Consider the following 17,552-nt stretch of genomic DNA (forward strand, 5'->3'; position numbering starts at 1 on the left):
TGAAAGAAATCCTAGCAGATCAATTCTATCAGTCTTCCTCAACCTGGGCGTCCTCCAGATGTGTAACTGGAGAATTCCAAATACTAGAATTCCCCAGCCAGCCGAGCCATGGCTGAAATTTCTGGGCGTTCCAGTCTACACAACTGGAGGTCACCCATGTTGTCTGACTTACTCAAATGTCTCTCAGTTGATCAAGTCTGCCTATACATGCTCATCAGGAGGAGGGGGAATCTCTTGTACTGTGCCCTATGTTAAAAGAGATGTTCCTTCCCGTGATTGTCTGTGTGCAAGAAGCTAGTTTTGCATGTTCTCTGAAGAACCTGATGGGGGAGCAAATTGCTGATAGCAATTGGAAGGTGTGTGTGTGTGTGTGTTTTAAATATACAGATAAGATGAGTGGGGGCGGATAGGGAGAGGTGAACATAATCATGCTCAGGTTGCAATCATGGACGTCTCTGTTGTCCATATCTCGTCCAAATTGCGGCCTCTCAAGAAAATCCTCCTCCTTAGACAACATGAGTTATCCCCCATTAATATTTTAAGCAAATAAATAAGTATTTGGAGAGGAAGGGGAGGGAAGAAACCACCACACTTATAAATTAGGCCAACAAATCCGTTTCTCGACTCCTGCCTGCAAAGAGCATTCTATCAATAGAGTGAAATGCTAATCTCCTAATTAACAACCTAATTAGGTAATTATGCCTTTGCAGAGGGACGCCTAAATGAAATATGACAACATGGTCACCTCTTTATATGGCACCTGTGGGCCTTTTCAGCTGTCACTGCGAAGAGTGCAACATCAATTGGAACAGATGACAAAGTGATGTCATTTTTCATTCCAATATTGCTCTGAACACTACAGGATGGGAGCAGTTTTTTTTTTTAAATGCAGCATCTTGTCTGGTTCAGCTGCATTTGAGGTATTCGCTTCATTCTTTGAAACCGCACTTTATGACTGAGTGCTGACCAGATTCACACGCTATACCGTGCCACCACACTTAATTGTAATATCCTGAATAAACCATTAATGGCCTGGTTGGCAGAATATGCTAAGCCATCCACCATTGTTTACAAACCACAAGGCTGTATTCACATGGCAGACCAAGCGAGCCAACCCAGCCACTGTGGTTTATACAATTAGCTAATTCCTAGTTAAAACTGATTTAGCTCATGGGCCATACTGAACTATAATTTACTTATATGTGGCTTATTGAATCAGCTGCAGTTGGGTGGATAACACAATATAGCTAAGCCATCAACAGTCGTTTACAAACCACTGGCTCAATCCATACAGTGCACTTAACCGAATACAAACAAGTCAGATTTTGGTTTAGCTCAACCTACGAAACCAGCCACTCAGTTAGTCCAGGGTGGGTATCTAGTTCCCACCGCCAAGGGAGTTTCAGATGGAGAACTTTCCTGTTCTGCTTCCAAAGGAGGGATCTTGAGCTCTCATTTGAACAAAGAACCTCAGCGATTGCTTCCACACCCTCTCAGAAAATAACTAGGAAAGATGGATTCTACATATTTACGTACAGCCTTGGGCACTGATATGGAATGAAATCCAGCCCAAGCAACATCCTGACCTTTTAAAGCAGCCTCCTCTAATGTGGTGCCTCCAAGATGTGCAGAGACTACCCGTCTCACAAGCCCAAACATCAGTAACTTCAAGACTTGTTCTGCTCCAGCGTCTGAAAATGCCAGGCTGCGGATGGCTGCTTTAATTCTTTGTCTCCCTTACATAAAGGCAGTTGGTGTTTCAGTGTGAATCTTGTTTGGAGTAGCCATGTGAATATTGCAAAAAACACTGAACTGAAAATTAGGCTAATTTGCATAGGAAAATTCACATAATTACGGATAGGATGAGATTAATTTTCTGTGGAATTTCTTTTTCCCTCTGGTCTGCAGACCGGTTGTGGGGAAGGACAATTTGCTTCTCTGCCATAAGCAACCAACTAAACACATTAGGGGCGGCCAATAAATTTAAATAAACAAACAAATAAATAAATAACCAAGGAGAAGAACTGCAGCAGCCAAGTTGCCTAGATTTAAAAGCTGGACTAATCCCCTGCTCCTCTGTGGATTGGAAAAGCAACAGCCTAAAGCCTGCACAGAGGCAGTTCCAAGGAAATACCCAAGACTCAGCTTAAAGATGTGCTAAAGAGTTCAACAGTCAAATGGAGCCCACGCATTCTTCCATCTTGGAAAACAATTCAAAGCGGGCAAGCATCACCCGCCTTCGGAGCTCTTCAAGACTGGAAAACATCAGTGGGTGTGAAAGGAAATCATGTCAGAAAACGTTTAGTGACAATTCCACCTTTGACCATGGTTTCTCAGCAACCACGTACCATCCACAGAACAAAACAAGCTGAGAAAGCAATGTTACACCACAACACCCAAACCATGTTTATAAATCATGTGCCCTCGGGGCAATCCATTCCTATCCCCAGAAATGTTGGTTGCGGCAAACCCGTACTAGTTATTTACATTTTGCACCAATAAATTTATTTTGCATCATTTTGACCATTTCATTACTCGAGATTTATAGCCTCTTCTGCAGTCATCCATCCATTGTTATTCCAAAACAACAGAAATGAGGACAGGCTTTACATCACTTTAAAGATGGATAAATGATACTGTGAAGATACTGTAAGGTAATGCTAGACTCACACAACGTCTAGAGCAAATCACAGCTCAGTGCAAAATGAAAACGCAGTGCACAACTGGAGAAAGTGACTCCTGCTATTCCATCCTCAAATATCCAGGAACATGAAAGCCATAGAAGTGGATATTAATACCAATAACTACAACACATCAATAAATTGTTAAGGTGATGAGTGGACTGAGAAGCAGTTTGAATTCACTGGGACGCTTCATCCTAATTTTTAAAACATATATTTATCTAATTCAGTTTCAAGGCTGTCCGACTCCTTAACAGCTCTGGGCGGCTTGCAATTAATAGCAGAAAAACAACATAGATAGGGGGAGAAAAACAACAACAACCAATCAGAAGACTACTCACAGCCAATAAAAAACCAAAACCATAGGGACTCTGAATCTACCCTATACCAAGGTCTGAGAGACCATCAAATTTTTAATGATTATCTGATCATCATCAGGATGGGTACTGTATTAGTCTCTGGGGGAATGTCATTCCAGAGGGCTGGTGCCACAACAGAGAGTGCATGCTCCTGGGTCTTGCAAGATGACAGTGTGGGGTTGGTTCATACAACATGCTAAGATGTAACTCATGCTCCCACCCCCAAGATCAGCCAGTTGTTGTTTGTTCAATGAATCATACCACATTTGAATAAATTGTGATATAGTGCAATTTGTGAACCCAGCCTGTATAAACTGGCTTGAAAATGTCCTGATTATAGCAAATAGGATGAGAACCCAAGTAAGAAGGAAGAGTGTAGCTATTTAATACATGAGCAAGGATCTGAGGATGGGGGCTCTGAAGCTTAGACCAGCTTTCTCCAATCTAGTGGCTCAATATGTTTTTGAGTGGGAAATTAGTTGGAGGGTCCCAAAATGGGGAAGGCTGAATCAGATTATGTCCTCTATTCCAAATACGGGAAAACAGGAATGCATTTTAACAAGAGCAGGTTACTAGGAATTTCTAGTTATCACAGCATGTCAATATCAGGTCTTTACTATGAGTTCCCACTAGTACTTCAAGTCAATTTCACATCTTGTCAATATCACATCATTATTACCAGACTCCAGTAAGGCTTTATGTCTTGCAAGAAATAATAACTTTTACCCTAGGGACAGGGCTAGAAACAAACTGGGCCCAATTTAGGGAAGGGGAGCATTGGTTTTTTAAAAAGATGGACATATGTTGCATAAAGTTCCCCCAACCTGTGAAAAATCGGCCTATCTTAGGGAAGTTCTGGGGGCAGCAAAATGGGTTTTACCAGTTCACATTTTTTGTACTCCTACTTTAAATACACAACTAAAAAAAAAAAAAGGATAACACACAGTGGGTGCAAGCAATCTTCTTTAGCCAAGGGTCACCCATTGGGTTTTCAAACTTTGTACAGCTTCCTAGTGCCCTGAGGCTATAGAGGGAGATGACTTGATGACATCACTGAAGTTAAAGGCAAAATGTGAAAAATCATGCCATCTGAAAATCAGGAGCAGTCTTGTTGGGGTTGCAAAACTGTGAGTGAGGAACAGAGGCAACTCTTAAGTTGCCCCCAAGATGGCTACTTGAATCCCCAGTGTTGAGAAATAATATATCCTTGAATATTGAACACCATGGACAGGGTGAGCTACTGCTTTTCTGCCTTGGGGATGAGTTTCCAAAAGACAACTTAATACTGGATTCTACTGATACTGAATTCCATGGATCCAATCCAGGAGTGGAAAATGGCAAGCTTAAGAGAACAGACTGTGTAATTTTGTAACTGTCATGCAAGTGTTGCATAAATCATGGTAAGTCCCCACTCACGCCCAGAGGCATTTCAATGTTCCTCAGTTATAAGTACCAATGGTGAATAGATCTTTCTGATGACAAATACCCAGTCCTGAGGCCCAGGAAGCAAGTATTAGTCAAAAGTAGGCAATGCTGGGCAAGATGAGCAAATCAACTGACTTCATACAGAACATCATCCTCTGTTTCAGCATTCTGACATTAAGAAGAATCCTTATCCATGACTGGGAATCGTTATGACTATTTAAGTAGATGGGAGCTCGGTCTCAGGACGACCAGAGAGTTTGCAACACACACAGACCTGAACGCACCAGAAAGACGTCGCAAAGAAGGATCAGCCAAGCAGCTCTCAGTACACCGCAGCAGAGCAAAGGTCGAGCAAAGGCAAAGCAACCGGCTTGGAATGAAGCCTCCTCCCCACCCCAGCCCCGCAAACGAGGAGAGTCCAGCCTAACCTGGGACTATATGGCAAGCGGGGAGGCCGGGGCCAAGGGTGGCTGGGGCACATGGGGCCGGAGAAAAGGCGCTGGGGGGAGAGAGAGCGAGCCCCGTGCGTGAGAGAAGGGAAGTGGGAAGACAGCCCCCGAAGGGAGGGACTGGAACCGCGGCCCTCCAGGGGCAGAACGGCGGCGGGGCGCCGGGCACAGCGGGCGGAGCCCCTCGGGTGGCGGGGCGGGCCCCTCTGCCCCCCGCCGGTCCCTTCCCACGCCCAAGGGCGCTTCCTCCATTCACGCCCGCTGCCGCGGCTGCTTCTCCGGCCCCCTGGGGGGCTTCTCGCCCTTCCTCGGTTCTTCCCCCAGTGCGCCCTGGGAGCGGCTGGGCCACAACGGCAAGAGGCGGCGCATGATGGGCCCTGCAGTCCAGCGCCCTGGAGAACCGGCGGCTCTTCCAGGCCACCAGACAAAGGAGGGGGGGGATCCCAAGTAGGGCGGAGGCGAGGCCCGCTCCGAACTTACGGGCCGGGCGGGCGCCGCCGTCGCTACCGTCCCCGAGGGGCGGCGAAGGCAGGTGGGGGGGATCGCGGGCGGAGGGTCGCCTGGAGACCGAGACAGCCGCTTCCGGAGCCACGGGCAACGCTGCAAGCTCAGCCACAGATGCGCTGCCCCGGAAGTAGTAGTGCTGCCATTCGGAAGTGGCCGGAAGCCGAGGCAGGGGAGGCCGCCGGCTGGGCTTTCCGCGCATGCGCTTCGCGTAGGGAGGGGGGAAAACAGAGGGGCGGCCATGGGGCGCCGTCTGCGCAGGCCTGGCTGGAAGACTCGGCAGGCAGGCGGCCGCGGTCACGGGAGAGGTCCGCCGGGTCCCAGTGCTGGCCGTTTCTCGACAGCGTTCAAACACATTTTAAAAGGGGAAAAGAGAGGCTTGGAAGCAAGCAGGGACAAAGCACAACAGCGGTCAGACCGAAACTCGGCTCAGAGGCCAGGGCGATCCCCCCAAAAAGGCGAATAAGAAAGGACGTATAAGCCCGTGCAGAATGCATGGACCATGGGTGGGTCATCGCAGCCAACTGCACCTTGAGCGTCGGTTGAGGGTGTTTTTGGAAATCCTGGAGACTTGGCCTCACTTCTTAGGTGTGACTAATTATATCTGAATGGCCTCACAATGGCTACTCACACCATCTGCAGCTGCATCAGTCTGACCTTGGATTGAGCGCATCCCACTGCAAAGTTGGGACCACCCATCCTGGATTTAGTTACTCAGCCCCCAGTGCAGGAAGATCTGCCACAGCCATGAGTGGCAACCATAGGATAGCCACCCTTATCCAAATCCTCCATGTATCTTAAGAAAGCAGACTGTTCTTTAGCAAATCGTATGCCAAGGGCCGGCGTAGCACCCTGTCCCTTCCCACCAGCCATGCTGGAGGAAATTTAAATCCCAAATCCCAGCAGGCTGCTTTAGGGATTCATGCTGTAATAGGTTGCCCTCAATCAGGTTCTACAGGACGTCATCTTCGTTACAAAGGTACACTCGACGATTAATGTAAACACCTAACTGCCCAACTGCAGTCTGTTTGTTCTGTTAAAATGAATGGGGCAGCTGTCCACAAACTTATTACAGCTCCTACCATACGTGCTCCGTGTGACAGAACTGCAATTCCTAGAATTCCCAGCTTTAAGCAGTATCTAGGCGGCAACCGATTGGGAAAAGCTGTTGTAAGAAGCAAAAAAGTTTCGGGGGAGGTTGGTGTCGCTTCTTGGCCAGCTGATGAATGAAGACCAAGAGGTAATGGAAGAGTTGTTGCTTGCCATAATTCTGTTGAACATCCCCCCCCCCCAGTATTTTGTTACACGTAATGTCCAAGAATACTTAATTAAGAGTGTCTCAAATTATATATGCAGCACTGCAACAGGGAGCATTGGTACCATAAATAAAAGGAGACAGGAATAAATTCATAATTAAAAATGCATTAGGAATTACAAGCGTAATTTACTAATGCACATTGGAATAAATTTCCAACTGTAATATTTTTAAATATGGCATTAATAAATAATGGTAAACAGAGTGTTGATAAAAATATTTCCATAAATAACTACAGTCCAACATGCCAGGTTGTTCGAGTTGCTAAGAAATAAATTTTATGTGGCAGCAGTTTTTTTTTTTTTTTTTTTAATACATAATTGCACATGAAGTACTTCCCTGGGAAGAAAGAAGCGGCTCAAAGGACAGGCAAGTAGGACTGGAAGCAGGCAGCCCCTAAATTGCCTCACACATTTTTATACGCCTTCAGTCCCAACAAGATGATAATAAGTGTTACAAAACGGGTCTAGGACCACAAGGAACTGCCTCTGCGCACCCTCCAAGGACTCCGATGGAGAGGCAGGCAGGGATCCCGTGCAAATCCCTTGGAAATTAATTAACAGAAGACTGGAGAGGCAGTTAGACCACAGATCATTTCCAACACACTGTTCAGCGGGGTTTGGTTTATTTTAATATCGGATCAAATCAGTTCCTCGGAGGCGGCGGCAGCAAGCGGGTGTCCTGCAGATGCTCGGCACCACTTTGCGTTAGTTCCAGGCAGGGGATGATGGGTGCGGTCACTCCCAACGTCGGGAGGGGGTCCTGAGTCCCGGTTTTGGAGGCTCACGCCCTGAAACGAGGCAACCCGGGCAGGGTGGAAGCGGCAGGCCCTCCAAAAGGGAGCCCTGGCTTTGCAGGGACCTGGGAGCCAGCGGGGGCCCGGCGCGGGGGTAGAGCGATCGCAATGGGCGGAGGGTGCAAAGCAGGAAGGGTCCCCCCCGGTTGGAACCTCGACGCCCGTTTGGCCAAGCGGAGGTCGTGAGAACGCTGCCAGCTTAGACGCGTGTAGGCTGCGAGGGAACGCAGGAGAGGAAGCCGAGCTTAGAGGAGTCGGCCCCACGGCGAGAAGCCCCGCGAGGGCAGGCCACGACCCGGCTCGCCCAGCTCAGTCTGGTCGCCAGCCGCCGTCGCCATAGCAACCGCGCAGGCGCTCCGCCCTCCGCCTTTTAGCTCCCCGCGCCGCATCACGTGCTCGTTCGAACGCGCCAATCGCAAGTTGCGCCGCGGAGGGAGGCGGCCCACCGCGGCTTGCCTCTGCGCTCCGCCCTCGTTTATCACAGCCCGCTCGGATTGGCGAAAGGCGGCCCTTTCCTCTTCCTTGGCGCGCTCTGATTGGCCCGAGGCGATTCACTCTTGGGGAAGGGGCGGGGCTGTGTTTTGTACCTCTGCGAGCGTGCCTCGACGTTTGTTAGCAACGCTCAACAGCCGTGTGGCTGGATGGGGAAATATCAGTTTTCTTTCCGTCCGACCTAAGCCGCGCCCCACAGAGGATGGGGGGCAGGCCCATCTTCCCTCCCCTTAGCCACGTGACCGGCCGCAGCTCCTCCCTCCCTCTTACTCCCGCTTTAGCCTCCCCTTGGCAACAAGACAGTCTTCAGAGGAAGCCAAGCCGGGGCACTAAGCCGCGCCCCAAATGAGGCGGGGCTGAAAGAGTGACGCGCGGAACGGGGTGGGTGGAGCCGGAGTGACGTAGAGGGATGGTAAAACGAGGAGGCGGGGCTCGGGAGAAGCCAGGGAGAGTCGGGGGCGGAGCCAGCGGAGGGCGTGGCGCTGCTCCCGGCCGCGCGAAGGGGAAAACGTCCCTGCAGGTGGGGTGGGCGGGGCTCCGCGGGAGGGGGTGTGTCCCGGTGGGCGGGGCGTGCGGGGGTGTGGCGGGGCGGGGCCGCGTATAAAAAGAGGGCTCGGGGAAGCCTCGCCAAAATAAAGGCTGTCCGGAGGAGCGATGTGGGAGCGCGGCGGGGCCGCCAGAGAGGCGGGGCGGGCTGCCTGGGTTGCGAGACAGGTAAGGGGCGTGGCCCAGGTGGGCCAGGTGTTGGGCCGGGCCGGGCCGGGCCGCGGGGGAGCTGCTTCGCTCGATGGAGGGCCGCCCGGGGAAAGTTTCTTGGCCGGGCAGAGCTTCCCCGGCTGCTCCGGGGCAGCAGGAGACCCTCCAAGGGGGCGGCGTCGGGGCGCTTCTCCCCCCTGCTGGAGGCAGGGGCGCGGGGGGCAGCCCAGCCCTAACCCGGAGAACCCCAGGCGGAGAGGAGCGGGCGGGCTTGCCAGCCGCCGCCTGAGCCCGGGCAGCGCCGATCGCGGAGCTGCGGGGCGGGCGCCTGGCATCCCTCCGGGGGAGCCGGCCGCGGGGTTTCTCCCGCGGGTCGCGTTCCGAAGTTCCGAGGGGGCGGGGCGGGGGCGGGGCTTGGGCGGGGCTTGCGCCGGCTCCCCCATCCCCTCCGGTGGCTCTCGCCGCTCCTGGCCTCCTTCGCCGGGCGACACGTCGGCAGGGTGAGTGAATGGCGTTGGCAGATTGTCAATCGCTCACCCAAACGGCTATCAAACAACATAAAACACACACAGTCACGGAGCGGCTGGGCTCATAAATTCCAGCTGGCTGATATTTTTGCACATCGCTTTGCAGACAGCGTGTAATTATTATTTTTTTCCCCCTTCTCTTCCCCCCCCCTTTCCTTTTCTCTTTTTTCCTCCCCCCCCCGCTTTTTCTTTTCTTTCTTTTTTTTTTTTTTTTTTTGCACAAGTTCAAACTTTCCCCCCCCTTTCTTGCTTCTCTTTTCTCAGCCCTTTACCCTGACGAGACCAAGACACCGGGATTGCTTGTGATGGTTTTCTTTTGCGCTTTTCCCTTTTTTTTCCGGGAGGGGGGGCGGAAGGACGACTCTCCCCCCTCTTCCCTCTTTTTACGGGGGACCGACTTTCCCCGCTTTTAAATGTTGCCCTTATTAAGAGCCGGGGATGCCCGCCGCGTACCTGGTGGGTTTTTTTCCCAAAAAAGAAAGAAAGATTCCTCGCCGAGCGCCGTCGCCGTAACTTTTTAAGGATTTGAAAGCCGTTTTTCTCCTCTCGTTTTAATTTTTTTTTCCGCTTTTTTGCACCCCCCCAGCCCCCGCGCCTCCTTTGTTTCCAAGAAAAAAATTTAGAGGAAGTGAGAAGAGGGGGGTGAAGGAAAAAAAAAGGCCTAATCCGAGCCAGAGAAAGGACCCATCCGCAACCGAGTAGCTTTATCCTTTTCCCCACCACCTTTTCTTCCGAAGGAAAAACACGCATCCCGCAAGAACGGCGGCAAAAAAGAGCCGAAGAGTCGCGCTGCAAGGCGAGGGAGAAGAAGCCGACGACTTTAAAATCCGAGCGAAGACAGCCTGCAGCGGCTGGCGCGGACGCCGGCGGGCTCGAGAGCGCTGAACGCCGGAGGTTGGACCTAAAAGAGGCGAGCCGGAGCCGGAGCGTGGATCAACGGCCAGCCGGACCGATGTCAGCCTCGGGGATTTAGATTTTGGTCCCCTTTTTCTCCTCCTCCGTCCCCCGCGAGCGCTTCGTTTGGGAGGCAGAGATTTACCGTCCCTTATTCTTTCCGCCCGCCTGCCCAGCGAGGAACGCTTCTTTCCCTGTCCTTGCCGTCGCCCCTTCTCCGTACCCCGACACCGATTTCTCCGGTGTGCCGGCTCTCCAGCTCCTTCCTCCCCCCCCCCGCCCCGCTCCCAAAGTGCATCGTTGCGGCGGGAAGCATGGACGAACAATCGCGGATGCTGCAGACGCTGGCCGGCGTGAACCTGGCTGGCCACGCGGTGCAAGGGGGCATGGCTTTGCCGCCTCCCCACGGGCACGAGGGCGCCGACGGCGACGGCCGCAAGCAGGACATTGGCGACATCCTCCACCAGATCATGACCATCACCGACCAGAGCTTGGATGAGGCGCAAGCAAAGTTGGTCTCTTGCGAGCGAGCGAGCCCAGGGTCGCGGGTGCGGGGGGCTGCGCGCGCGCGACTGTCTGGGGCACTCTGTGTTGTGTTGTGCGCTGTGTGTGTGTGGGGTGTGTGTCTCCGCGCTGTTGATCCGCCGGGTTATTGTTTTGTTTGTTCGTCCTTTGGCTGCTGGCTAAGTCCTGCTGGGATTTAAAACTGCTTCTCTTAAAGGCAGCCTCTAGATGCCAGGGGCGAAGATATTGCAATCCACCCCCCCCCCCGCCAAAAAAAAAAAAAAGAGGCGGCTCTCTTCTTGGGGGGGGGGGAATGGCAATCCCATTAACTGAACTAAACAGCCCCATGTTAGCATCCCCTCTGGGTGCTTGGGTGTGTGTGTGTGTGGGGGGGTGAGGATTAATCTCCCTCCCGAATCAATGAGTCCAAGCAGCCAGGGGGGAGATCCCAGCCTTCTTTCCTGTCTTTTTTTTCTTTTAAATCCTAGCAGGTAAGGTTTTGAAAGCTGGAGGAAGGGAGCAGGATTGCAACCTTCCCCCATCACCCAACAGACAAGCCGTTGAATGCCAAGGGAGAAATTGCAATTCTGCTCCCCCCCTCAAAAGCAAACGGCCCTTGGAATGCTGGAGGGGTTGCAGGTCCCCCCCAAAACACAAAATCCAAGCAGCGAATGGTGACTCTCTTCCTGCTAAAGGAAAAATTGCAACCACCCCCCCCCCCGCCCAGCAAACAGAAAAGGGCTAAAGTTTGTCTAAGTGAAGAGATCCTGTCTGCATGTGCAAATGATCTGAGATTTTCTTGAGTGCCTGGAGCGAATCTATTGCTTTCCGGGGGGGGGGGCGCAGAGGTGCATGGAGGAAAATTTAGCCTTGCTTGCCTGCCTGCCTCCCCTTCAGTCTCGAGCCCCCAAATCTTTGTGTTTTCTTTTCCTTTAGAAAAAATGCCAGCATGGGGGAAACTTCTGGCCATTCCCCAAAGCGTGGCCCAGGCTGCTTGGCCTCGGCTGTTTCACTTGTTTTCTTCTTTCCTTTTCTCTTCTTTTCTTTCTTGGGGGTGGGTGCGCTAAGTGGACATTGCTGGCCGAGGAAGATGGGGAGACAGATTGTGTGTTTGTTTATTTATTTGGAATCGTTTCGCCAGGCCGTTGATACTGAAGCCCTGAGTTTGAACTCCAGAAGTTCCTTCTCTCTTCATAAATTACTGCTGGTGATGGAGTAGCCTGAGAAGGCCTTGACAAGCTGTGATTTATTTCCCCGAAGAAAGGGCTGGGAGGTTTCAGGGGTAGTTTTGGATTTGGGAGGAGAGGGGAGAGTTAAGGAAACCCCAGCTATTCCACGGATAGTTTTTGAAGAGCGGCCCAAAAGAGGTGACTTCTCCAAGCAGGTAGTCAGTCAAACTGCCCTTCACTGTTGCCCAGGAAAGGAATTGAGCTGCCTTTCCCCAATCTACCCTTTTCAGTTTTCCTACTTTTTCTTTGAACTTTGTTTAGCCACAATGGAGCCCCTTCAGATGCCTCTTTCTGTGAGCAGAAAGGTTGCCTGGCTCTCGGATGTAGAGCAGGATGCTCAGAGGGAGAGGCCCACGCTCGTGCTTAAAAAGCACAAAAACAAGCGTCTCCTTTTGGGCAGAAAGGTGCCCTCTTCACCCTGCCGCTCAGGCTAATATATCTTCCCTTTTTTCTGGGTGTTTATTTTTCCCCCTCTCTCTTTCTTCTTTTGCAGAAAGCACGCACTCAACTGCCATAGAATGAAGCCCGCTTTGTTCAGTGTTCTGTGTGAAATCAAAGAAAAAACAGGTAGGAGACACAGCTTTGGAAACCAGCCCGCTGCTCTCGTACCCTCGCCCCCCCCCCCATTGCCACTTCCCTCCCAAGATAAACAGGGCAACCTACTTCTCTTCCTTGGTCTGGGGGAGAGAGAGAGAGAGAGAGAGCTGTGTGAAGAGGCGCAGCCATCTTTGATCGGCTGCTCCTCTGTTTCTGATCCTTGGGTCCCAACGCTAGTGGAGAATCGCACTGATCGAGAAGGTGTTTCCCTCGCTCGCTGGTTCGGGTTTTGGTTTCAAACCATTGGCAATGCCAGCCGCAAAACGATGCGAAAATGGAAGCGGGTCACTCTCCCTGCACCCGTAACGGGGGAAAGCAAGCTATTGTGCAGTTTCAGCTTTCTCTCTTTTCTGTCTTTCTCATAGCCACTTCTTAAAGAAGTAACGGGGGAGCTTATTAGATTTAAAGTGGGTGGCTGAGCTACGAATTGGCTGGGCCCCCTCCGGTGTTTTAACTGTTGTGCTTGCTGGCAAACACCTAACCAAAAAGCCTTCTGCCCGTGTCTTCCTGTGCTCAGGTTTTGTAGGGAAAACTCCTGGCTGTTCCAGAAATGCCGTAAAGGATGCATGGCCACTCCAGGCTTGGTGCATCTTTAGAACAGGGCAAATCTTATGTGGTTTTGTCTTCCTGCCTGTGGGTGCTTTCAGCAAGGCACTTTTGATCCCCCCCCAAAACAGGGACAGGGTTTCAGGAAAAAAAAAGGGGGGTGTTCTGCTCTGAAAGTCTAGGGCTAATAGAACGGGGGGCCAAGAAAGCATTTCACGTGCAGTGCAGTTTAAGAGATGAAAAATGTTTTCATCTCTGTGAGCTGTATGCTTGTAAACATCCTTTTAAAAGTATATTTTCACTGTTCCAATTGCAAAGAGTTGGCCCCTAAAAGTTATAAATTATTCCTTCCGGGTGCTAGATGCAAACGAGCGATGCTTGGTTTCTGCACAGGACGTCTGTCGTTCAAGAGTGGTTGTTTGTGTGTTTTAGAGAATTTGTTTAGTTACTTGCAGGGGGCAACCAAAGGTTTGTTCAGCCTTGCCTAGGTTGGTGCGATTAAAGTCTGTGTATTCACGTGCTTGTGTAATTTGGATCGAAGAGTAGAGCAAAAATACCAGAATACCTAAAATTTAGGTCTTTAGAGACAGATGTGATTGAGCAGGGAGATACAGCGATTTTTGCTGGAGTGTCTACAGGAATTACTGCCAGAGCTATATTAGTTTTTCTGGGAGTTTTTTTTTTTTTTTTAAAGTAAACCCCAGAGAAGTTCATGATCTGCTTTCTAATATGGTGCATTATATGCTGATAATAAGCCCTTTGTCATCTTCCTATTACTTCATGCCTATAGTTAGCACCTTGGTGTGGTTCTGCTGGGGCAGGGGATAAGTGGAAACCAGAGGTGGACATTCACCCAAAGGGATCCTTGCTGGAATTGACACCAAGCGAGGGAAAATCCTGTGAAGTCCCCCTGCAGTGTGGGGGCCCTGAAAGGGCATGTCCTGTAACCCAACTCCAGGTGTATCTCTTTGCCTTGACAGTTTACTTACTGCTGAAAAGCAAGCCAGTGCTCGAAACCGAAAGTGCGAATTGCATACTGGTGTGCCCTGTGTGTCTTCAAATCTTTCGAGCTGGAGAAGCGGGAAAGGGTTAGCTTCTAGGGAATGCTGTTTTCCTGCCGTCTGGATTCTGCCTCGGTGGTGCTTGTGTCTCGCTGCTGAGAATTAAGAGCTGGGAGGGGGACCCGAAGGTGGATTTTGTGCGGTGTTTGCAGCATGCTAGAAAAGGAGCAGTGTCTTGAATGCAAGAAAGGTGATCTCCCTCCTTTTCCATTTGACTCCACTTTCTATTTTATTTGTTCCTAAACTTCTTGGAAGCTGGTGGCCTCTGAGTCCTTATGACAGGCTGATCTCTGCTTGACTGTGCCCGTCCTGGTGAGTTCTCCTTTGCCAGCAGCTTAAATCTTGGCTCAGCGGAAAGACAGGGTTTGGGGCCGATGGTGCCAACCAAGAGACTGTTACTCTTTTTTAGCAGAAAAGGGAGAACTTCCAAGAAGGGGCCGGAGTGAAGCTCCATGGCCATTGGGCTCAATGATGAAGACCTTGCCTGCTTGTTCTGCATTTTTTTTTTTCCTGTGAAATAGCCAAGATAAAGGGGAGTCCGTCTGGCTAAGAATACATTTCTTAGCAGTTCAAGAAGCTTGGGAATGTAAGTATCAATATACTAAGTGGTTGGTGGAGGAGAGAAGATGGTAGATAGATAAATAGATAGATAGGGTGACCCTCATTCATAAAGTAGGAAGCACTCCCTTGCTAAGGGAGCATGAAAGTTATTTTTTGCATGCCTTGTGTTGCATGGTTGTCCTCTGGAAAAGTGGGGGGAGCCCTCCCCCCTTCTCCCCACACACTGATCACACTTGCTCCTTTCTTCTTCCTTCCTTCTGCCACCAGCAAAGGATCTCTCTCTCTCTGCTTTCTCTGGCTCAGTTTTCAAAACTTTGAGCTTTCTGTCTTCCCCCGTATTATTGCGCAGTTGAACCCTGGTCATTTCGGTCTGTGGCAGACCGACAATAATAAAGATGATAAAGCCACAGGAAGAAAAGGGTCTGCTTTTGAGATTTCTTATGGATAATAATTGCCATTGCTTCTGCTGCGTGTGCAGATGGGGGAGTCAGGGCTGGAATTAAGGGGCGCAGCAACTAATTCAAACCTATAATTTTAGATTTATTCTTTTAGGCAGAGACAGATTTGATACTGCGGCCGGCTTGAGTCGAAAAATATGCTTTTTACTTTGGGAGTGATTCAGAATTCTGTGGAGCCCATGCTATCTGGAAGAGTGCAAACATACGGTATTTTTTAAACAGGGTGCTGGCTATTAACTCTCCTCTTGAGTTGGATAGATAAATCCCATTCATTGGAATGTTCAGAGTCTCCATTTGTAGCCCTGGACTGCATTTAGAACAATGCTTTTTCAGTTTCTAATCCCTGTGTTTATACAGATGTTTGTTTATTTTCCCCCACTTCCCAAATACTGGAAGCTTAGCAGGGAAGGAAGGAGCTCCACAGTCCTGTGAGTTACCTTGTTGGGCTAGATGTTTTGAAATAACATCTGTTGGGGGGGAGGCATTCTGTAATGATAGGTCTTGGCTGTTCAAAGTCTTATTAGCAATTTAGCACCAAGAGAGTATTCCCTCCTTTGTGCTTTGCTGGAGCCGTTGCGCCTTTTCCCGCGTGTCTGCCCGTTCCTGCCGCTTGCGAGCTTGTGTTGTGCTCCTCTTTTTAAGCAGTTTCCCTGTTTTGGTTTTGTCTTGTCCCCAGCTGGAGCTGCATGCATTTATAACAGTCTGAAAAAGGGTATGCAGTTCGTTTTTACCGGCACGAAACCCTGATGGAATGCCTTTGGCATCCCAACGGGAAGTTCTACTTGATTGGTTTTTTTTTTCTTGTCCAGGTTCTGTGTGTGTCCGAACACGCTAGCGTGAGCTGAAGATTTGCATTGTCTCCTTTAAGAACCCCAGATGACAGCTGCCCACAAAACCCTAATTGAATGCCCCTGCAACCCTAAATGGCTTTAATTCACTGGAAAGTCCTAATAATACACATAATGCCTTGCCAGATTTGTAGCCTTTGTGAGCTTTAGAAGCTGGGGACTGACTTGGAAGGATCGTAAAACTTAATGAACTTCTTTGCGGGGGGAGGAGGAGGAGGAGGGAGAACAGTGCCTGGGAATTGTGTTGTGTTTCTAGGCTTAAAAGATAAGTTTTTGTGTGGTGCCCGCTTGTTCTCTTATTTAAGCTGCCTGAAGTCCACATGTGGGTTTCACATCCAGATGTAGAAAAAAAATTCTGCCTTGTTCCTCTTCTCCACTGAAACTATTTTCTTGTGCTTGGAAAAAGAAGGAAGGAGTTAATTTTTTGCTGTATCCTGCATAGGCAGAAACCCTCAGCTTCTTCCTAGCCCTCTGCTGACTGTTCAGATTCTGCTCCTTGGCTGGATCTTGGACAAGCACCTAGCTTAAATTCTCCCTCTTCTCCCATTCTTAATTGTACCCGTTTTCTTGATTCCCAGATGAAGTCCAGAGCCAGCAAAGCCTGAATGTTTTTCTTCTCTGCAGAGAAGAGAAACTAAATAGCATACAAGAAAAGAATCTTTGCGGGCTCTCAACAGAACGAAGGAACGAAGTTTTCTCTATTGGCTGACACCAGTTGTTGGCAGCGAGGCCTTTTGGCAATAAAATAAAACAACAGAAAGACAAAGAAGGCTTTGGAAGGATGCCTGTTTTAAACAAAACTGATGCTGGAATGCTCTGTTTAAAAGTAAATAGACTGTGACATATTGTGCAGCTGGTTTTAAAGAGGTTTTTGTGTCCATCTGCATGCACTGTATAATAACAATTCTGTCTTGGGTGTATAGATTTAAAGAACACATGCATCAGACTGAGATTTGGTTATTTTTGCTTTGAAATATTCTGGGTCTTGCAGGTCTGTTCTGCTGCATCCTCGCAGAAAGAGGGCTCTTTCTGCCTGGATTTAGGAAAAGAAGCCAAGGCTGCATTTCTGTCTTTGCCCCGATGAGGAAAAAGGAGTAAATAGTTTCATTTTCCCAGTCGATGCCCCTTCTCTCAAAGGTCTGAAGCATAGCTCTTTTCAAGCAAGTTTGAATCTGTCTTTTAGTAGCATTTAGTAAGGCAGGGAGCTATAGTCAGACCCCGCTAAGTGATGCCACGGTTGCAGAACGCTGTAGCAAATTGTGTGTGAATGCAGTTCTCGCGTGTGGTTGTGTATGCTCTGTGCACAAAAGATGCATGGAGCTCACCTTCTCCATGTGGCCAATTCTTGATGGCCAAAGATCTCTCAAAGTTCTTGATGGCCAAAGATCTATCAAAGTTACAAATAAGCATCAATTTCAGTAGGAAAAGCACAATCTCTCCTCTTCTTTCTCCCCTTGAATCTCCAAGAAGCATTCAGACCACCTTGTCTATACTTGCCTATTCTCTCTCTGCCTTTTCTATTATTATTTAAAGGAAGACGCTTAATTTGCTGCTTGACTTGGGAAGAGCCTCGCATATTTTTAAATATATTAAAACGGCTGATGGGCTGT

At 49.7% G+C, this 17,552-nt stretch overlaps 2 protein-coding genes across 5 annotated transcripts in view; one reads left to right on the top strand and one right to left on the bottom strand.

Moving 5' to 3' along the window:
• Nucleotides 1-5,576, bottom strand: part of MAPKAP1 (MAPK associated protein 1) — a 119,292-nt gene extending 113,716 nt beyond the window's left edge. For both annotated transcript variants that reach the window (XM_063316034.1, XM_063316033.1), the window contains exon 1: nt 5,395-5,576. The gene's annotated coding sequence lies outside the window, so the exon portion shown is untranslated. The remainder of the gene's footprint in view (nt 1-5,394) is intronic.
• Nucleotides 5,577-8,651: 3,075 nt separating this feature from the next.
• Nucleotides 8,652-17,552, top strand: part of PBX3 (PBX homeobox 3) — a 173,667-nt gene continuing 164,766 nt past the window's right edge. For 2 of the 3 annotated variants that reach the window (XM_063316118.1, XM_063316120.1), the window contains exons 1-3: nt 8,652-8,735; nt 9,469-10,649; nt 12,365-12,438. In XM_063316118.1, coding sequence (XP_063172188.1) covers nt 10,453-10,649; nt 12,365-12,438 — 271 coding nt within the window. In that variant the 5' untranslated portion in view covers nt 8,652-8,735; nt 9,469-10,452. The remainder of the gene's footprint in view (nt 8,736-9,468; nt 10,650-12,364; nt 12,439-17,552) is intronic. The other variant, XM_063316119.1, reaches the window with a different exon arrangement.

This window comes from Candoia aspera, chromosome 16 (assembly GCF_035149785.1).
Source record: "Candoia aspera isolate rCanAsp1 chromosome 16, rCanAsp1.hap2, whole genome shotgun sequence".
In the NCBI taxonomy this organism is placed as follows: domain Eukaryota; kingdom Metazoa; phylum Chordata; class Lepidosauria; order Squamata; family Boidae; genus Candoia; species Candoia aspera.